General features: G+C 37.9%; 1 protein-coding gene across 1 annotated transcript in view; it reads left to right on the top strand.

The window, feature by feature from the left end:
- Nucleotides 1–23,289, top strand: part of LOC135468467 (U1 small nuclear ribonucleoprotein 70 kDa-like) — a 57,169-nt gene that overhangs the window by 4,057 nt on the left and 29,823 nt on the right. The window contains exons 3-5 of the mRNA XM_064746746.1: nucleotides 1,868–1,930; nucleotides 4,264–4,318; nucleotides 6,867–6,931. Coding sequence (XP_064602816.1) covers nucleotides 1,868–1,930; nucleotides 4,264–4,318; nucleotides 6,867–6,931 — 183 coding nt within the window. The remainder of the gene's footprint in view (nucleotides 1–1,867; nucleotides 1,931–4,263; nucleotides 4,319–6,866; nucleotides 6,932–23,289) is intronic.

Below are 23,289 nucleotides of genomic sequence, written 5' to 3'. Positions count from 1 at the left end.
ATGGCATATATGCACAACAAATGACCATTAATCTATGCAAATTTTGTTAAAACATAAACAGTAATATAACTAATAATTAAGTGATATAACTTAATTTTATGAACTTACTAATCACCATAAACTATTGCCAACGTGTTGCACACATGTAATACTCAAGTAGATCTGCAAAGAAGTATTTTACTAATCACCTTAAACTTTAATGACAATGTGTTGCACACATGTAATACTCAAGTAGATCTGCAAAGAAGTATTTTACTAATCACCTTAAACTTTAATGGCAATGTGTTGCACACATGTAATACTCAAGTAGATCTGCAAAGAAGAATACTTCCTGTATTAATGAATTATTAACGGTAAATCCACATCACATATTAAGTACTCGGTCACAGGATTTGTCATCTGTACGTGCACTTCTGGGAACTCTCGCTCAACTCTGCTACAGTCACTGCTATAGTATGTAGCAGCTAGTTTGTAATAAAAACCCATGCCTGGTGGCCCGAAATAGTGCTCATACAGTAAATAAGTTTTAGCCCCAGGGGAATTACACAGATAGAATATGATTTACCTGTGCCTAAACAGTTTTATGGCTGCGTCACTAAGTAAAGAACCAGGATTTAAGGTAGAATGCAAGTACTATGTGTACTAAAGATCATGCAGAGTACATTTGAGAAATTCCAAGAGTAAGCATAAGAACAGTCTTATTATTTGTGCAACTATAAGAGTATTAGCACTGAGAATTTTAATACTTTTATCCAATGGTTTGTGAAGTATTAATACTAATAGAAGTACCAGCTACTTTAGGTTCTGCTTCACTGCCTAATCATGACATTTCACTGGCCCCTGGATCATGCCTACTTGAATCTGTGACAATAGTGCAGATGGCTGTGGGGGAAAAATTCTTCCTAACTTCAGCATGTTTAAAGCTTGAGTCTGTCCAACAATATGTACTACTCAAGACTCATAGTTGTACAGTAATAATAATGAAGTCGAGGCATCACCACGTAAATGTAAAATTACATTATTCTTCTTCCATTTACGTAATGATACCTTGACTTAATTATTATTGCTATCCAACATGTCCAAGAAACTATGCCTTTGACTCTTTCACCTATGATCTGATGCAGACAGTTTCAGTACATAAGTACACTTCAGTTTATAAGTACAATTATAAAAGTGTAAACCTTTGTCTTTTGGAGGCCAACAATAACTTATTCCAGAAGAGACATATAAACTTTTCCCTAGCTCCCACTTTCCCTGGCAGTTTGCAAAAGCTAAATTGATAAAAATGAGAAAATATAGGAAATCAGATTCCAGACTGTGAATAGAGCATAGTTTTAATGAACAGAAGTAAAGACAAATAATACAAAGTACAAATATGTTCAGTGTCCTGGACTAAGAAAGCAATGTCAGCTGGTATTTTTATTTACATGTTGCCCTCATGTTGTTAATCTTCAGAAAATATATTAAATCAAATTCCAGATTGTGAATAGAGCATAGTTTTACTGAACAAAAGTAAAGACAAATAATACAAAGTACAAATACGTTCAGTGTCCTGGACTAAGAAAGCAATGTCTGCTGGTATTATTATTATTTACATGTTGCCATCATGTTGTTGATCTTCAGGCTTCAGAATTGGGCTAGAACTTCATTTATATGTACATATAATTTACTCATGTTTCTTAAAGTTTGAGTTAAATCTTTATATTCTTCTTGCTATACTCTGTCTGTGTTGATGTAATGGATAAACATCACTTATCCACTGATGTTCCTGAAATCCAGTGTGAACTGTAAATGTATTTGTGCAAATTTCATGTATACACATATGTTAAAAGAATGGCTGTGTAAATTCTTCAATTTATTTTCACAGGACCCCAAGGATACACCACCACCCACCCGAGTAGAAACAAAAGAGGAGCGCAAAGAAAGAAAGGTATTTAAACTGGCAGTTTCTTCCTTCTGGACATTATGATATGGACTTGACATCCAATGTTTTAATGGTATTCTTGGAAATGGTAAACCTGGCATATGTGGTGAAATTGCTAAAAGCAAGCAGCTAGATGTGTAGGGTTGTCTCCCCCTAGGTATCCCATGTAACTTCTTGGTGATGCATCAAATAATATTAAGTTGAGTTTATGGCACATATGATATAGTTGAAGTAATAATTTTCTATTTGCGGACGCCAGATTCCCTCCCACTTTTGGAACATGCTGGTCATTTCAAATTTTGCAAGATGGCATATATTTAATCTGCAGCTAATACAAGGAATTCATGTGAATCATACTGACTTAATGCCTGCAAACTTTTATTCAAGTGCAGGAATGGGCTCTAGGTTTGCAAAGTGGGCTTCCTTTTAAGACAAGGCAGTGTAGAGCCAACAACAAAGAGCATTTGTATCCTTCAGTTGATAATCTGCATAAGCTGGATAGGCTTATATAAATAGCTGTTGTAATAAAGGTATGGCTGGAATAGATGTGAAGAATAGCCTAATATGACTTCACAAAAAGCAGTAAACTCTGATTATTATTTTAAATATTTTCTCTTACTATTAAAATTTCAATACTCTGAGAATTTTAACAGGACTTGAAGTTTGTAACACCTTCTTTCTGTTTGCAAAGGAAGTACAGTAGGGTCAGTCTTCAGTAACGAATTATAATAAATCTATTGCTGAGTAAAAGGAGTATAATTAAAGAAATAACAATTTTATAAACTCAGTTGTGTAAATGGACATGTAGGCCAGTTTGCTCATACACGTATTTACATGCATTTAATATAACATTCCACTCCCTGTCACGTCACATCAATTTCATGTATACTATTACATTAATTAAACTTATATTAAGCTTTAATTAGAAAACTCAATAAAGTGCATCTTCTCAAGAAGTTGAACTAACTTCAAAAGTTATGATGTTAAAGAACCTTTTCCCAGTGACCTAGAAGGACGTTTGACGTAAGCATTGACGTCTTTGGGGACACCAGAAGTCTACTGGAATGTATTTATAGCCTGTTTGAAATGGGACTTTGGTATAAGGCGACATGGTCCACTGAGTGTCTTCTGTCTTGGGAGTCTATAAATAAAACCTTTTCACATCGTTTATGAGGGCCTGCTAGACTAATGTTTGCCTCTGTGAGCACACCACTGACTGAATGAGCAACTTTCAAGCCTTTTAAATCTTTTTTGTATTTATTTTGTAAATCATGGCATACAACCAATTGTAACCTTGACATTTCAGAATAAAAGTTGCTGGACAACACATTTACAAAGTTGTATGTATGCAGTAAAGGGAAGCAGGTCTATGAAGTATGACGTCAAAAAAGACAAAGAACAGTTTACATTAATGGGAACAGGTGACAGCTCAAGGCTATCTTCACCATTTATACACACTTGACCTTTGTACATGTGTGCAGAGATATACCTGGACATGCAGCTTTTCACCCAAGTAAAACCGGTTACCTCAGGTCCCTAGTCCTGATTTTATATCTAATGGCCAGAGAAACAACAGTAATACATTTGCGACTGGTGTATATTTAACTGGCTTTAGATATCAGTCAGATGTATCTGACTCATACATCATACATGTAAATAACATTTTTGAGATACAAAAACAAGTGACTTTTTTTACACATTGATTTACATGTACATGCAAGTACTTTCATACTAAATCCCAGCTTCCTTGTCAACATGAACTCTGCACAGAAAGCCAGCGTATGATTATAGACCCACGGGACTGTGAGTACATTTAAATGTACTGAAAGTTTTCAAGTGCACCAAAGATAGAGACAAACAAGAACACTGTTATATATGTTTAAGCCTCCAGTATTCTCATTTGTTGATATGCGCAGGCATTTATAACCATGTACCAGATTGTTGCATTTAATTCTTTAAACTTCCTTCACAGACTGGCAGTTTTAACCTATCCATGTCTTCAGCCACCAATTTTTTATCTCTTTCAAAAAGTTTATCAAGTGAAGAAGCTCCAAAAGATGAAAATGTGTATGTTAGAAATATGGAAAAGACCAGGGCTTGTTGATGGATCAAAACAGATTATGAATCCTGAATTAATGGCGTTTACTACATTTTTATGTCAGATTGGTGGTGAGCAAACTTTGGTGATTTATGGTCAAAGTTTATAAAGGTTAAGCCCGATTTTCATGTATATGATGATTTGATTGATTGCTGGCCAGTGTTGTATAAGTGAAATATTCTTGAGTACGGCGTAAAACCCCAAATAAATAAATGTATTTCTAAATTCTCTTATCTTCCAGAAAAAGGAACGAAATGAACAGATTGCTTACAAACTGGAACAGGACCTGGCATTGTGTGAGTAAATTTATACAAATTTCTACTTTGGCATTCTATGCAATAGTGCATTTTGTAAATATCTACATGTTCTAGTGAAGCATGCGCATATATATATATATATATATATATATATATATATGAGCAGGTGAGGGCTTGAGTGCTCTCCCTTTGTGCTCTTCAGTGAAGAAAGCCTATATATATGTATATATAATCGATGTGTGCAGTGTGACTGGTCATAATTACATGATCACCATGTTGATTTGAATTTAATTAATTCCACACATCTGGTAAATCTGGTTCTCAATAGGTTAAACTTAAAAGCAGTGCACAAATATATACATACAAAAAGGAGGTGCAAATTTTATTTTGATTTTCGAAGTTCATTAATCTGTTGTGAGACTTTCTCCCATTCATCACCAAGTATTTATAAATCCACATTTTGATACTGTACCTTTTTGAACAAATAAAAAATTTGTAGATTTTGTACAAGAGAATAGTTTTTTTTTTTTTGGAAGTAAATTTATTCTAAATTATATTTAGTAATATATTGTGCTGTGGTCTGACCATTTATCTCAGTCGCAGTGATTCCATTTAAATGGATTAGCCCAAGACTATATTCTACATTGCCAATGATGTAACAAAACTATACTTAAAAATAACACATACCTTAACTTCTTATTGAAATTCAGTTGGACTTGATGTGAAGATCTACATAATATTGTGCAGCATTGCCCTCGGCATTTGAACACTGTGATAAGTCACTTTATTCTTTACTCCTGTCCCTTCCCTATCAAGAATGACATCACGTGTATGGCACTTGTTGTTTTGGTTGTCATTTGGAGTTGTTACAGTCATAAAGCTTGTTGTTGCCATTCTTGTTATAAGAAGTATGATAAACAAATATACATTTAAAATGTTGTCCTTATTATTTACTCATTTCCTCTGTCATGTTTATTACACAGTGACATTTGTAAACAGTATTTAGCCACACAGGTCAGATGTCCACAGTTTTCTGTTACTACACATTTAAAATTTGAGAATGTGGTTAGGTTTGTCACTCCAGACATGTATGACTTCTTGTGTGAGGTCACAAACTATTCATAATGGCTTGACTTTCTAAGTCTCAGTGAAATTTACTTTAGCACAGGATATATTGTAAAAGGTTAAACACATTGTTGATGCTCTAGTACCATGGATTTAGCATTGACAGCACTAAACATCTTGTATGGCATGTACCGAGGGAAGCTCCCCCTTTCACAGATTAGAACTTATTGGTAAGATATGCAATATTTGTGCGAGGTCTTGTGCAAACAAGCAATAAAAGACTTCTAATAGTTACACATATCTTCATACAACCTGCATTGTTATACTAACACCATGCCTGCTCCATACTTAAGGTGTTTAGCACCAAGCAATGCTGTAAAGAACCAAAACAGGATACGCTGAACAATAACTAAGGAGACAGATGTCCTACATAAAGTGATATGAACACTATTGGATGACCATCTTTCCTCTAAAGGTAAAATGGATGCTGTAGACAAATACCTTACATGTACATCAAGCAGCTTACAGCTCTTGTGGTCTAGGGTATATCCAGCCATTGGGTGATTAATGAAGTGTCCATTCAGAACAAATGAAATGATGTGCAGCCTAACTGTACTTCATAGTTGCTTCTTTGTCTCCATGCGTGGCATGGAAGTAATATTCATCATCTAAATAACCTGAAATTTTGAATTATTCACATGCTTCACTTGTTAGTAATTAATGATACAAGCTTTGTTTTCATGTATGCAGTGCACAAAGACAGTGTTTTAAACTTCTGTTAAATGTATCTAATTACTTTTTCTTTGTGTCTATGACCCTGGGCATTTCACACAGCTGACTAGATCTGTAGTCTTCTGTGTAGTAAACACCAGGTAGAGGAAACTCCACTGACAAAGTAACCCTCACTGATCTGATACTTGATGGGTTTTCAGAGCAGCGGAACATGCATGACAATACCAGGACTGATTCGTTAGTACAGTATAACTCATGCTGTAATTCAACAGTATTTATGTGCTCATCTAGTCTCTGCATTGAGTAATGGGTTGGACATTTATTTCCAGAGGAACAAGATACATGTGTGGTTTCTGATATACCCCCAAAAGTTGGCCGTATTATTATTGTATACAAATTCAGTCTTTGATATCAACAGTAATGCAAGAGACCAAGCACCCAAGAAATTTGGGTGTACGGTTGCAAAATGGCTGCATTGTTACAAAATGGCTGTACTATTTTGTAATTATTTCAGCATGCACTGGCTAAAATTTGGTGCAAATGTGTGCCCATGTTACCTTCCTAATGAAGCCAAAAGCAGACGACTAATTGGCACAATCATGCTCACGGAAATATTTCTTATTCTGCATAATTAGTCCTTATCAGGCATGTCTTATGTATTGTCTTAGGTTGACCAAATTTTGTCTGCCATGTTTTCAACTTTACATGTGGAATATGATGAGGAATACGCTCTTTGTTGTGCAGTGCAAAACTCTCTTACCTCTATAACTGAATGTTGATGTTTTAACAGGGAATCCAGCTGAAGATCCAGAGGGCACATCTGACCCTTTCAAGACGCTTTTTGTGGCAAGAATTGTAAGTACAACTTTACTCTACCATATACGGTGATTCTTCAGGTGTCCTTCAGACTGACATTAATGCACATTAGATTCTTCAGGGATGACACCTAGGTGAAAATTTGTTCACCAAGATGAGGGCCTGTGTGCAAGAGTACATGAAACATTACGCTTGTTGTAGCACATAAAGTAGCGGATGTGAGTGAAGAGAGGCTCAATTTTGTGAGCATTTGCTGATTGGATTGTTATAATTGATAAAATGAAAACAATATCTTATTCAGCCCATATTTCAGCACTCGCTATTTTGAAAGATGTTACATGTGTTACACTGGTTATTCTGTACAAAACTAATTATTTGTTCACTGTTATATCCCAAATAGTTTTCTGATTTGTGGGAAACAACTACTGTATTTCTTCTTAAGTTTGGTATGTAAAAGTACACTTTCTGAAGCGCTTGAATGCCTTAAAATGATACTTTAGATGCCAACATGTAAGGTTTTCTCATAAGGAATTCAGGAAAAAACTCTTAAGCAGCCCTATAAGGTAAATAAGTCAGAATCAAGCAAAATGTGCCAGTTGAAGAATGCTGAACTTTAAGTGAAATACTGTTAAATCCCAGGCTCAGAATGTAACATGTTCCTTTGACAGTTACAGTGATTTAAAACAAGTCTCTTGTAAAATTTATGTGAATGAGCTCTTAGAGAGGAAATCAATGTCAAAATGCAAATCAGTTGAAATGGTAAGATTTCGCTTTACTGAGACTGTAGATCTGGAGCTAGGACTCGCAGGTCTGTGTTCGTGATAGGCTCCCGAGGTAATCAGAGGCCACCTGAAATTGGGGCAGGGAAGCTGACAAATAACACCACTAACTGGTGATGCTCATGCCCTGTCTGTTTGCCAACCTGTCTTCAAAACCTATTTTCATGTATTCAACCTATTTTCATGTCAAAGTATTGAAATGTCAATCTTTAAATCACACCAGCAATGATGTACAGATGTCCTAGTGACAGTTGTGGCCTTTTTCTGTTGGGTTTGAAAATTGTCCTTTGCTGAGATCTGTGTCATTGACATGTTTAAGAGTTCATAGGCACTGGATGTGGCAGCTCAGTTCAGACATTGTGTATTTATGTAGTTTCTGACTGGGGACAGTCCTTTTCTGCTGGCACCTGACAAAGAACCTGTCCAGCTTTGTGGCTGAGGCCCAGGACATGAATATACTGTATTTCACCAAAAAAAAAAAAAAAAAAAAAAATAGCTTTTTTCAAGTGATTTTGCTAGACTCTGATTTATCCACCATATATGGCAACTTAATAGGGTTTCTAATGTGAAGATTCATTCATTTCTCGTTAGAAAAACTTAAGGGTTGGCATCAAAAGTATCATTGGGTATTTAGGTATATTTGATCAAAGAATTGTGCATAAATATTTAGACATATTCAATGAAGTAAACTTGCATCCTGATTCAATCTTTTTCAATAAACAGTTGTCAAAAATAAGGCAAATAACTTTCATGATAAGGCTGTAGCTATTTAGTGTATCAGTATGACACTGATTTGAACTTGTTCATTCATCAGTATTCAATAACAAATTAGTTAATATTCCTTGCTCTGGCATTTTTAGTGACACTCAATAGTTTTATATCATTTGTTCAGATGTTCAGACATTGCCATCTTGGTTTTTTCTTATCCGTAAATCTTTTTAGTCATAACCTTATTACTGGTGAATGCCTGCTAAGTGCCACCACACATACTTACACCTTCCAAATGTTAATAAATCTGGATACTGAAGGTCAGATGAATAGCACAGTATAATTTAACGACTATAGAGACTTTAGGTGATAAATACTTTTCAGTGACATTTTTTTACTGTGTGGCAAGCCTTTGGAGCTGTCACTGCATCGTGCGGAAGACCTGGATAAAATTTAATGGGTAAGCCATTACAGCCTTTTTGGTGGCATTTCCCAAAGCACATCAAGACTTATCTGACTTTTATGATGATGTATTTTTTGTGCTATCAGAATATTGTGAAAGAAGAGTCTGTTCGATAGTTTTGTTAATTCTGAGGTTAGACAACATATAATTTGAATGGAAGCATTTGGAAGATTGAAAATTTTACCACAGTAGTGTGCCATTCTGTTTGCTCATGGATAAAATGGTAAAGGCTGCTATGAAATGAACCACTGTCAGCCAGTTTTAACATTAATTTTTTCAGATTAATTATTGTCGTAATAATGTTGCACAACCTTAATGGCAGTTTGCCTCGCTTTAGCAGAAGTTTCTGAAAATTAGAGACATTATCAGCAGAAGCACCTTGCTGAGCCTAAGAGATCCATAGCTGTTCTCTGATTAAATGCACCAAAATGAACTTGACTCAGTCTCTAGAAAGTTCGATTAATCCTGAATAAATCGTCCGGCTGTTGAAGTAGGGGGAAAAAGTGAGAGGAAAAAAGATGGATACGCAATGGTGTGTAGGGTAATGTTGGGTCATTCTTCCCCAGTGAAGTCGAGTGTAGACGTCTGAGACAAGATTTGGAACCAATATCGGCGAGCGTCTTAGCTGTAAAATTGCCAACAGACAAACTCCGGTGATTAATTGCACAGCATTTAAATACCACTTGTGAATTATTACAACTGATTATTTCCGCATTAAATCCAGAAGGCTGGTCAACATGAGTAGGATGTGCATGCATCCATCATCGATGAAGCTCAGTGGTCGACCTTCATCCAGATTCTTGTATGCAGAGTACTAGTTAAAACTACCTAAAGTTTACTTCTGAAGGAAAGTTTTAAAATCTTTATAACTTCAGTATACATGTATGGCAAGTGCTGTATCGAGGTCATAAGTTAGCATTAGTAACAAATTGTGATCTGTGAACATAACTTTAGTGTTCGTCCTGTTTTTGAGTGCCCAGCTGGCTCACCTGTATTGATGCAGGATGTGGCCACCAACCCCAAATATTACCAAGACAGTTGTCAGGGAGTAAAAGCTGGAGATGTTTGCTCGCTATGATTGTAATAGATTATTGATGTGGGGGTAGAACACCTCCAGATGTTAGGCCTTCACATCTCTTGCTCATTTCAATATCATCTTAATGACACAGGCAGGCCGCACTTCCTTAATGGAGTGCTTGCCGAGGAGACTCTATTGGTCGGAGTGAAGCTATACTCAGGGAAGGGCACACAGTGTGGTAATAGCTGGAATATTGCGTTATCTGTAATGTGTAGCAAAGCAGAGCTGTTGATATGGAACTGGCGCAGCATTGAATTGATTTTCTTGTTCTTACAAAGGACTTTGTTGTGGAAGCTTCCCAAATGTGGTTGTGTTCCTGCGGTAGGAAGATGTGGCCAGGGAGCAGGGAATGGGTAGCTTAGTATTAACAAGACAGTGAGATGCTGTAATATGGTCACCACAAACCCTCCCCCCTGTTTCAGTCTACATTGATCAGCTTCAACCAGCCCAGATGATTTGGTCAGATTACATGCCAGGGCTACCACACATTAGCATAACAGACCCCACCAAATTCTGACTGTGTGCTGGACATGAATATGTAACACACTGGACAATGGAAAACAAACAACCCACAACCACAGTCCCTTTTGAGTGCTCACCTGAAGCTTTTTACAATTTGGCTGTTAAAGCATTGCCTATCCTACCTGTGTTGAGTGAATGATGGACCTACTGTACCTTTTAAAATACCCCAACGCTTTTTTGGTGTAAATTGATATAATTGTTCTCTTTTATCTTTCCAGAATCTTTTCCAAAGATGCTAAAACATGAGAATTTTTTATTTAAATAGAATACATGCATGTATAGACATCATCTTACATGCTCCAACAGCAATTTTCCTGGTTAATCAGCCAGATAATCCGGCCTCTGTCACCTGTATGTATGGATTTGTGACACCTGAACACACCACAATCTAATTAAAAGCTAACACCCACCTGGTGGTCGGCATGTAGGTGATGCCTTTTTTAAGCAGAGGTTTGCGATAATCATATTTCGGTTTAATGGCAGTTTCACGAGAACTGTAGTTAAAGACTTCTTTTCCAATTTAATGGCTTGCCATATCGGGCATAAATCATCATTTTGATCAATATGATGTAAGGTGATGAAGCTGTCATAAAGAATATCAATGAGGAGGATGCCTATTTATAGACACGTGGAGCAGAAAATAATAAAATGTCTATGAATTTTGAATATATGTGGAGTTGTTCGAGAGCTGTCCAAAGATAAAACACTGGAAATATTTCTCTGCTTATCAAGCCTGTCAATAAAAACCATCTGTGCTCCGTTGGCTACCCCATTTGGGAGGGACTCTGCTGGATCACATTAACTTAACTCTATGTAGTACTAAAATAGAACTATACTATGTTGGCGCAGGTTTGATTGGATTGATTTATTACGTGTATGTACAATGTAGCTGTCAATAGCTAAGTGTCCGTTTATTAAGGCTGGAAGCTCTCCTGTCCTAAATTTACCTGATCTGTTAAACTCATCCCTGTTCTTGAACCTTGTCATTTAGATGAGTGCAATGTTACTTGCACATGTATCTATCTGTTCTGTGATAGTCTACGGATTAAGTGGAACTCGTAGAATAGTGTTCATTTCATTTCAGGAAGTGAGATTTCGTCTCTGAGAAAATCCATGTGGTGAATAAGGGCTTTCTTAACATTTTACCAAATGCTTACAAACATAATTTTCATGATTGTCTTCAGTATTCTCTATCTAGAATTGACTTCAAATTACTGTCTTCAGTATTCTCTATCTAGAATTGACTTCATATTACTAACTGTGTAAGCCAAGTAAACTACCAGACTAGAGAGGTATGTTCATAGCAATATCACAAACTAGTGCCCAGTTATACGTTTATATAACAAAACAGGGTTTATATTTATTAAGCAGTTTAAGACTTTAAAGTCATTAATTCCAAATACTGATAAAACCCAACTCAGAACAGGTAAGAATGCCTATTGAGGTTGGTACTGCATGACAGAATCATTTTACACATTTCAAACTTCCTAGAGGAAAACGTTTTAGTTGTAGCTATGTTTGAGTTTTCGACATAGGTCTGAAGACATTTGATGAGCCCAGTACTAAGACATATTAACCAGAACCTTTAGTCAGAAAAGGTAATCATTGAGAGTCCGAAGGATGAAACCTCAGGGAGTAAAGAGTACAAAGTTGTGCCTAAATAGAGAGTAGAGAGTAATTAGTACCTAATCATTACAAGTTATTCTCTAACCAGAGAGGTGACTCTACAAATGCCTTCTGTATTACTTCTGTACAAACTAGATAACACAAAGTTGTGTCTTGTCACATAGCACAAACTAGTGCCTTATGAAAAAGCATTATCTAGTGCCTTGTCAGACTGCACGAAGTAGTGCCAGGCAGCACAAAATTGCGAGACAATGCAAAAATTAAATAGTGCCTTTTAAAGCAGTACAAACTAGTGTGAAGTGAGGTGGTGAAAATAACATGGTTTGTTTGAGATAACAGACCTACTTGGCTGTTCAGATAGGGACTATCTTTCAGCTCTGTGTTTCAGAGGTGATCATGTATGTACATGTACACAGTCCTCAAAATTCGAAAATAATACAACATGTTAGCGGTGTTTATACAGGATGACAATAATGGGTTCTTTGGCCAGAAAACTGTACAACAGAGTGGTTTTCTAACAGTGTACTTATGTGACATATTCACAAAATGTTTCCAAAGAGATATCTTCGTAAGACAATGTCTGATTATGTTTATTGTTTTACAAACTATAGTCTATATATGAAGGTGAATCTATCAAGTGAGAAGGTGAAGTGATGGAGAGCAATAGGATCTGTGTGTGAAACAACCAGTTTAGAACAAAATTGGTCTACTTGATGTATGACTTGTGTGCTGTCGCAAGTGTTGACTTAATGCCCAGGTTGGGGGTGGAAAGTTGTCAGTGGAAAAAAAGGAGAAAAAAAGGCTGGTTATCCTTTGGGGAGACAGTGTATTGCCAAATGGTGATAACTTGGCAACAGTGATGTGGCATAATGTAGGGGATTCAGCCACTGTTGGCTTGGTATTAATAGATTATACAGTTAGTGAGGGAATATAATGTAGCCAGTTGAATTTAGCTGGAAGTGTGTATATTTATGACGTCCAAAACTGACTTTGGAGAATACACATTAAATGGAAACCAATTTCAAGCGATCAATAGACGCTAGAAATAACCTGTGGAATAACTATCAGGCTGTGGAAATATTTTGTCAGCTTTTCTATCAGACTTGTATTTATCAAGATGATTTCTAAAGCATACTGAAGTCCATTCCTCTGTGTATACCTCTCAGGTATAACAGGACGCAGCCACAGTGGAAGAATATTTTAACACTTCCATGAATATTAAAATACATGTGGGCCACAAGAAATTGGATTTAATTACGTTCACAAAACAGGGTCTATATATCCTAGAGAAAAACAGAAATGCTTTTATATTAGTGGTAATATTACTACAGCAGAACCAAATTCAAACACCTTTGTGCTTGTGAATTTAAATAGGGTTACTAACAAACACAGAAATGGATATGTTGATAAAACTGTTCTGGACTGGTGTGCTAGGTTGGCTATCCCATACGTGCTGTACAGCTATGCACGAGGCAAAGCCATATGGGCATGATGAGCAAGCTACTGGCGGTTTTACAAGAAAACACTGGGCAGCTCTAGAAGATCAGCTGCATTCAGCATTGTCTTTTGTGAATAAAGTCTGTGGACACAAAGCATGAAACTGATACCTGATCATTGACCTGAACATGGTTATCAGTACCAAATCTATAGAGTTATAACACATGTGTGCCCAGGGAGTGGAAAGTTAGACATGTGGGATTCCATCTTCTTGGTAATAATCTTTCCTATTGGTTCAGTAGTGCAAATGGAGGATTCAGGCCTTGTAAGTCCATTTCCATTATTTATCAAAAAATAATTCTAATAACACTGTTGATCGTAACATCGGACAAACAAAATATCATGGCTGTGGTCATTAAATGGTGTTAATTTGCTCTGGAAGTTAAATAAGTTAGAAGTCCCTTTGGCAGTTAACCATTAATGTGAGTCATAATGGGAGTTTGGTGACAGTGGCTGTTGTTCAGTATTCTCCATGGAACTTAAAAAGCATATTGTTAACCAGTAAGTGTTGTACATGTTACCAGCTATTATAGAATTTTAGTTCTGTGTTATTTCTGAGACACCCTTTTTTTTTGTAATATAATGGGAAATGTTTTTTTTTTTGATAAGGGCAGGAAATTGTTTTTTTTTTTATAAGGGCAGGAAATCGTTTTGACATCATTGAAGGTATTGGATTTCTCACTCACCTACATGTACAAAACTAAAAGGTACATGTATTTAATGAAGACATTGATGATTTCATATTTAAGTTAGTGTATAAGATGTTGTGAAATGTTTTCTCAGTGTGCTGATAGCCAGCGAAGGTTTCATCAGTGACATTTTCACCATTCCTGGTGAACTCCTACCTGTGATTTAATATTGTGTTGTGCTCGTTATGAGGGACTAAGATGGGAATAATACACATGTATCTCACCTTCAATCATCTGCAGTTGGTATCTACTTGTGCTTCAAGATACCCTGCTTAAGTTCAGGGAAAAGTGCCCCAATGCTTAACACACTTGATAATGCACATACACTTCCTCATTTGCATATATGTGATACTGGCAGTGGGAGAGTGATCTGGCTACTGCCCTTCCTCCCACCAGATCAGGAGATTGTACAGTGATAAATCTGCTTAGCCTCTCACCGTTGACGTCAAATGGCGAATTCAACTCCCTCTCCACTAAGGAAAACAGTACATTTTGGCTATAAATGCGTTGTCGTTTTTAGATATTAACATGTATTTGAAACAAGATGTTAGTTAAACCGTGTTTTTGCTTCGTTGTCTACTGAAACGATGTCAGATTTTGCCAGTGTTCATTTTTTATTTTTATTATTGCTTTTTTTTTATGTTGTCTAGATACATGTAAGTGTTAAAGAATAGTTCAGTCTGAATCCAAACGTAACAATCAAATTGTTCTCAAAATTTGTTCACATTCTCCAAGCAGGCCAGCTTGTTATGTTCCTTTGCAGATGTAATGGTGGCATCTTGATGTGCACCTGTCTCTGTGGGTGTATGTGTGGTGTAATCACTTGAGCAAGATCTCTCAAAAACTGATTAAGACTGTTGAAATTTATTACACCCTTTCTTTCCACTGTTGTCATTAGCTGATTTTTTTAAGAACAGTGGTTTATGTTTTTCATTTCTACCTGATTTAACAGATTTTGGACGTTCTTAAGGTTTGAATGTGTAGATGTGATTCTGAATATTTCTGCATAACTAGAAAAGCTGTGCCCCACCCCTTTTTGTGGTTATAGGAAGTTTGTTTTGTAACCACTTAGTGCAGACTAGTTGTTATTCACATGATCTACAAATATTCCAGACCCCCCAAACATTTTTTAGGAAATTAAACTTCTTTCTCAACCTTTCATGAGAAATATCTATTTTTCATCACAAGGATTATGATAGTGTTGATTGACAAACTTGCTGAACATTAAAATAATGAAAGGTTTGGGGGTTTTTTTTGGTTGTTTTGGTAATATTAATTTTTTTGAATTTAAAAGTCTAGCAAGTTAAGCAACTGGTATGTTGTAAATGTCATGGTTCTACATTCAGACCGGCCCGGATAGCACAGTTGGTAGAGCGTCCGCTTCGGGACCGGTAGATCCAGGATCAATCCTTGGTCGAGTCACACCTAAGACTTTAAAAGAGGAAGTTGTAACTTCCTCGCTTGGCGTTCAGCATGAAGGGGATAGTGCAACGACTGGTTGACCCGTATCAGTATAATGGCTCGGGCGGGGCGGCTTACTTGCCTTCGGTAAGTCGTCTCAGTGATGCAGCACTAAATAAAAGAGCGGTGGAAATCCGTCCTGCAACAAGGAGGCACATTACACGTGCATGCACCCTAATGATTCCTTCGTCGTCATATGACTGAAAAATTGTTGAGAACGACGTTAAACCCCAAGCACTCACTCACTCTACATTCAGAGGACATCAATAAGTTCTGTCATTCTATAAGTTCGATTTACCGGTTTGCTTAACTGTGATTCGGATGTTGAAAGAACCAGTTTTCAGTAAGGTGAATGTGTGTTGTCAAGGCTTTAAAGGAGAAGAAAATTTAAATTCCAATCAAATACCATTGAAAAGAGTATGCATTTCCTTGCAGGCGCATGCCATAAAAAAATTCTAATATGTATCTCAAGATGATAAATTATAAAGTCATCGCCAAAATCTGCTGTGGGCAACTCCATTTTGCCTAAGAACCTAGTCCTGAAGTCTTCTGTGTTAGGAGGAGAATTGCTGTCGGAAACTTCTGAAGTGCAGTTTGTACATTTCTGGTAGAACTCTTCTTTCCAGAAGGTAGTGAACAGTACAGTTCGTTTCTGCATGATGATTGGGAAACCGGATTACTGGACGTAGGTTCTGAGTTCACACTAACAAGCTGGCAGTTTTAATGACTCATTGGTTGAAAGTCACCCACCCCCCACCATAAATTACATGGTGTTAAAGGTGGAGGATGCAACAGACTCGGCAATTTATACCAGCTTTGCTGTTTTCAGGCTTTACATGTATGGCGAGGAAAAATCGCAAAATTATGTAGCAGGCACCACCAGATAGCAAAAAATGTACTCTTTTCAGCCTATAGTGTCATTTTTAAAAATTTTCTTCTCCTTTAAAGTTTGTCTGTATCTTTAAGATATTCAAGGATGTCCATAAGTACAGAAACGGAAATCAAATTTTGCAGGTATCCACGGTTGTTTAAAAATATTAAAAATAAATATGGACATGTACACCACACAATAAAGGTAATACATTGCAAATGTAAATGGCCTGTTATTCATGTTGTACATCAAAAATCCATGACAACTTGTACATTTCTGTATGTAGCATTATAGTACATGGTTTAGGGAAATACACATGTATATCTTGGCATGACCTTATAATTGTACTTCTAAATTTATGGAAAAACTGAAAACTGGAAAAAAAGGAGAACTGTAAGGTAATTATGACCTGGTATTCATGGCCATTCTGCATATGGTTTGATGCAGATTTCATGAAATAGTTACCTGTTCACATTTTATTGTTGCACATATGTACAGCAGCAAGGAGAGAGAACAATTGGTGATGTTGTGAATTTGATGCCACCTGTGCTTAAACCAACTGCATACTTCAGAGCTCTCAACATTATGTATGAAAATGCTATTGTCGTGGCCAACTCCCTGTATGAGCATGATGATTGTATCACCTGCATGTGATACTACGTTGCTGCTGATATGCTAATGCATTTCATGTAATCCCATCTGTGTCATAAGTTCATTGTGCATACTTGGGTACAGAAGTAATGATAATCTCTATATAGACCTGATAGCACCACACGACCAGTCTGTTTTCATGGGGGTCAAGCTATATTTCTGCAATATTTGAAACTGTAAAACTGCTTAAACCAATCAACATTACTGAAGTCAAAAGTGCAATGTGTGTGTGTTGGGGGTGGGAGGTGGCTTATATACAAACAGAAGCGTTCTGTACAAAGGTTGAACAGTTCATGTTACACCGACATTCTGTTTATGAAATTATGTACCATAATAGTTCTATGGTATTAGGTTTGTTGCCATAGATAGACTGGGCCCACCCAGCTAATTTTCCTACCGAAAACAATCACAAGGCTAGGGCTTAATCTTGTCAGTATCACCATGAATTGTAAATGCTGCGATCAGTTTATGGTGACTCTCATCCTGTCCTAGAGAAGATTACTACAATACCATGATAAGTCATTGTTCCAGAAGTGAATGTCTGTTGTCAGGGAAGGCCCTAAATGAATCCCATACCTTAATAAGCTCGGCTCTTGTACAGCTTATCCTGATCATTAACAGTTACTTACACACGCTTCACAACCTGGCTCTTCAAATTTTATATAATTTGATGGGAGGAGCATACTTTTAATACATGCAAGATCAATGATGAAAAATTATCATGGATCGTGATACACCAGTTTAGTTCCCTCTTTGGATGAAATTTTGCAGCATGCAGTTGATTATGATGGACTGTTTGAATTTAGTATCATGTAAGCAGCCATTCAGGAAGGCGACTGGAAGAAGCCAGTATAGTGGTTGAGGCAATATCCAGACTGAAGACACAATGGCCAAATGCCTTCTCCAGATGTTTTTCTCCAGCCTCAAGACCTCATGTATTACATATCAGAATGTTGACTGAAGACACAATATGGCACAGCCCTGCAGGTTCCCTTTCACTTAACAAGTGAATTCAGTGCAGCAAATGACAGTAGATGTGTACGGAACTCAGTATATAGATGACATAGGCTTGTATCCACCATATTGGGTCAGCAAGAATAAAGGCATAAGGCCCTGTAACATCACCACATGATCATTTCCCCTGCTGGGACCAGAGGTATGCTAACATCAAATGTCAGTAGAACCACCTGCTGATTTGAAACACCTTTTATTGACAGAAATGAAGGGAAATGTGAAAGCACAAATCTAGAAAGCCAGCCAGCCAATGTTTGTGTTTTGACTGTCGCAGCAAAGGCCTGCCTATCATCAGCTGTTACATTGCAAGTTAAGATAAGATATCTACAGGTGGAGGAGAAAATAGTTGTACATACCCCAGCAGTTTGGCCACTGTAAGGAATCATGCTGTCAGGAAGGAAATCCTAAGAAGTGAGAACTAAGAGATGTCATAGTGACTGATGTGAAGGCGGCAGTCTTGCTGTAGCTAGTAGTCCCACCGGCGTAAACATGGTCTCCATATGTGGGCTTGGATAGGGCATAAAGATACTTATAAGGTGAATAGCAAATGCAAGTCTCCGTAATTTTCTCAATTTGAACCGTTAGCCCTTAGCCATGGTCCAGCAGTGAAGCACTGTTAGCCCTTGACACTATTGATGTAGTCATTTGCCAAGTCACAAATACCTCCCAACAAGCCTTTGATAGATGAACAAGGAAAACAGGTTGGCCCGTATTTCTCCGCACTAAGTACTTCCAGCTAGATATTTGAATCAACAGATAATGGGCTTGAAATATTCACCAGTGACTGGCAGTGTGGAGGCTGTGGTGGGTTGACTGTGTGACTGCGGCAGTGACGCCTGCCAGCCAGCCCGTCTGCTCCATGTGCCAGCTTGGTGTACACCAGCTTAATTATATATTAAGTCTAAACAGTGGACAGCGAAAACAATGAGGCAGTACAGTCTGTGGGTGTCGCACTGTCGCGAAAGGTTGCAGTTTCCCATTGATTATGCATTAGTTTAGGGAAATCATTGCCTCACCGGGGAAAAACAATTGATTCCATGTGTAGCCTATCTTCACAGGCCACGCCTGTCCTCCTCTATGTGTAGATAAGATGGGAAGCTGTGAAGCCGGGTAACATTAAAGACCCACATATCTCTTACACATGCTCATCAAGTGTGTCTATGTAAATAGCCGTGGATAGGTTGTGATAGGGGCAGTAGCCACACTAGAGGCGGGCTGGCCGGCCTCTGACAGATACATATGGGGACAGCAAACCTCTCTGCAAGCTCGCAGCACCTCTTGTTGTCCTTCCCAATTATAGCCTTGTGTTTCAGATTGACTTACATGGAAGCCTCTACCCATTAACTCGTCAACATGAATGGAAAGACCTTAGGCTCAAGGGGGGAAAAGAAATAACACAAAAAAACAACCATTCACATGACTAAAAGGCTAACTGGCTAAAAGGCCATAGTGGTGGTTGGCAGAGTTTTGGTAATGTTCTAGCTTCCCATGGGTTCATCAGCCTGTCCTTGATTGTCTCTTTGAGATATCCACTCTGCTGTCCATCTCATTCCAGTTACATAAGTTAATGGAAGACATCATAGCTTCATTTAACTCAGAGAGTATTGCTACCCCAGGAGTTGCTGCTCAGCCAATCAAGACTGTCGTACACGAAGGGGAGACTCGAGTACATTCCCTGATGATGGACTGCCTACCTAACATGGGCCTTTCAAAACTCTTTGGCAAAAAGTCCGGACTGTGCTCAGCGCGTTAGGTGTATCTCTGTCCAGAGAATAAAAAAGATGGGCTCATGAAATCAATAATTTCATTGTGTTGCTCAGCCTGAAAGCCCCCCAGAGTAGTAATTTGTGATGAAGCAACGGAAAGCAACTTCTGTGGCAGAGAGTAATTTGTTCCACCGAAATAACCAAACAGACTTGCAGGTTGTTTGGGATAAGTCTTTTTTCCAACTCTGTGCGTCTCTGGAATGGTGACAAATATGCAGTGAATATAACAATCGGGCCATCTACTGATGACTTAGCAGGAGACCTCAGTCCACGTCAATATTGTATGCATGCGCACTTCATAGTACTTCTGATATTGTAAGCAATAATGCATATTTCAGTCCCAGGGCTCTAAGGTGATTGTTGATCTGCTGTATGAGTGATTTGTCCATCTCCCACTGCTCCTGCCGCTGTGCTTCTGGCGAGTTCTCGTCTCAGTATGAAGGTTACTACCACAGGAGTATATATGTGAGGGTGAAATTAAAGAAATGTTGACGGACATGCACAGAATCCCATGTCCATTGCTGCTTCCACCAGGTAGAGCTGAGCAGGTTATGCGTCACTTGATTGGAAACATCAACATCGCCCTTTTATTGCTAAAGTTGTGGCTGCTTGTCTGGAGAGGTTTGGTGGCAGGAGCCCATGTTTGTTGAGAGCCCGGCTATTTTGTTGGCTTGGGCTGTAATGCCATTGTGGAGTGGAAAAGTGAGGTTATTCAGTTAATAGGGAGTGGGGTGATCAATTGTATTGTCTGTCGGAGATACATGTTGATCCCTATGGAGATAGACTCAATCTCCATCTAGTTCTCTATAATTTGTCCAACTTGCTACAGTGTACCCTATAAGAAAAATTCTGGGAGACTGTGCAATTGATGGTGTTGTTACTACTTGCCTTCTGCTCGAAATTTGGGTCAGGTTGATGCAGAAACGGTGGCTGAAAGGGATTATCTTAACACTTTTACTTCTAACTTTTTGCACTGAATGCCAGTGGTGTGGCAATAAATTGACAAAGGGATCATTCCAGTTAAAAGCAAAACCAAAGAAAGTATCCCGTTTCATCCATTACCGATGTATGGCAAATATAATTGTCCAGATCGATGGTGGTTTTCTTAATGTTTTATGCTTTGCATTCAAGGATTGATACAAATGCCAAGACTGAGTAAGGTTTCGGATTTAATAAGCCTTGTGGCATCAGAAGTCAGTGAGTTTAGTAAAGGAATACACTTTATTTTTATTTCTCTGTCTCTTTTTCTTCATGGTGTGCAAAGTGATTGCATGGTTATGAATTCTCTTTACTTTGTTGATGAAAGACAGCTCTCTGTTCTGTAGAAAATCCTCAAATGAGGTTAAGGAGAATTAGCCTAATCTAGGGTCAGATGGCAGGGTTGGTGGAGGATCTTCGCATGGATCAATACTAACCAGCTCATTGGTTCACTCCTGTTTGTTGGCTATTTTTGTAGGTGTTCATTTGACGTTAATGGATCGGCAACACCTTCTCGCCACATTGCCATCTACATGATAGCAAGGGATGCCTTTTCCTTCAGCAAATAAACTGGAGCAAATTACACCATATCAGCTCCCAATTAAATCTGCTAGCTCTTATTGGTAATAGGTGTTGGCAATACTTATGCAACAAATTGTAATTTCCATAATGATGAAATCCTGCAGTTCCAGTTGCTTTTGGTATATGTAAATTTTAGGTCTGTTTAACCTATGCAAAACTATCTATATTCTGTATATATATATATATAGCTGTCTATCAATAGCTGTCCTTGTTTTTAATACATTTCTTTTTGTGTCCAGATTACTTAGAGTTGTATGCAGCTGTTGATAGATCCAAGTTTAAAATGTCTTGAACTGGAGACAAAGACTACTGATATATGAACGCTTTTATTTATTAAGACGATCCCGACTGATTAGCAAGAGTGTCCAGGTTTCGTTAGGCATTTGACAAAGGCACCTGCGCCATCGCTAAGCTGTACTCTACTCCATGTTCACAACCAGAGGGCATTTATGAATATGTTTGTCACATTCACCTACAGCCATCCTGAAATAATACCTCACAGAATTCAGCCATTAATCAGTTGTTAGCCAAGCTTCAAATCAGAACCTAGGAAATTCTGCATGTCCGGCCCCTGACAAACTAGTGGTAATCTGGACTGATATTGATCTGGTGTGTGGCCTGGCTTGAGCTGATGAGCTCTGGAGTCTTCTGTTCTACATGTATATCTCTGTACAGACACTGTTGCACTACTTGCTTTTTACACCTCTCCAACCACTTGTCTGTTTGACTGAAGGCTACTGGCTACACAGGATCAAGCTGTAAAATGATACCACACCAAATCCTGCTACTTTCTCTTTTCTCTGGTAGTGGAAACGTGGTCTTGCATGCGACCAACGGACTGCCAAAAGCTTATTGTTGGAAAATTCCTTCACCTGATAGGCCTGCAGTGCTTCTCACTGATAGGTCAGGCTTAATAGGTGCTGAGCCATATTTGGTGTTTGATGCATCCTTATGCAAAGACCTGATTCTTCAGGTAACATTTGCTTTCCACTGAGCTAGATTTGGATAATTTTTCTTCTCTTTTTTTTTTTTTGGCAAATTTTCTGTTCTTAGAGTTGTATTTCTTAGTTTAGGACCCCTTCACAAAGTGTACTTGCAACACCACATGTAGATTTATGTGTAATCAAGTCTGCAATCCATCACCAGGAGAAAGTAGCATGTGCTTTTCATCAGTGTATAAAAACTTAGCTTCCTGAATATGCAGAATAAGTGATGTTTGTTTGGCTGCCCTATTGCGCAAGTAAAATGTAATAATCTGAGTAGTCAGGGATGCATTGCATCTTTAGTCAGTAAACAGATATAAGAACATGTGCAGGTTAATTACATTATACAGATTATGTTTCACATATGTGAATCTAGCCAGATTACAGTGCTGCAGAGAGATAGTGGGTGTCCCACAGCAATAAGGGATAGAAAGTCCCATGGTCCTAGTGATGAGGTTATAGACACACATTTATGCAATGGTGCGAACTGAAAAGTGGTATAGGGGAAAGGGAACAGGGTGCCGAGTTGTGCCATCTTCCCTCAATTCCTTTGTGATTGAATAAATGAGTAATTACTATATGTACAGTGTGCTGGCTATTGTAAGAGTATACCCTTCTGCCTCAGTGAGCGTGTGTAAATGTGTACGTAGGGTAGGTCATTACAAACTAGATTACCTACATGTAAATACATGGCAGAGTCTGAGCAGTCAGACCTGTACCAGTACTGCC

Source organism: Liolophura sinensis, chromosome 6, assembly GCF_032854445.1.
Source record: "Liolophura sinensis isolate JHLJ2023 chromosome 6, CUHK_Ljap_v2, whole genome shotgun sequence".
In the NCBI taxonomy this organism is placed as follows: Eukaryota; Metazoa; Mollusca; class Polyplacophora; order Chitonida; family Chitonidae; genus Liolophura; species Liolophura sinensis.
Note: the sequence above shows the minus strand (reverse complement) of the source record. Positions and strands in the feature narration are given on the sequence as shown.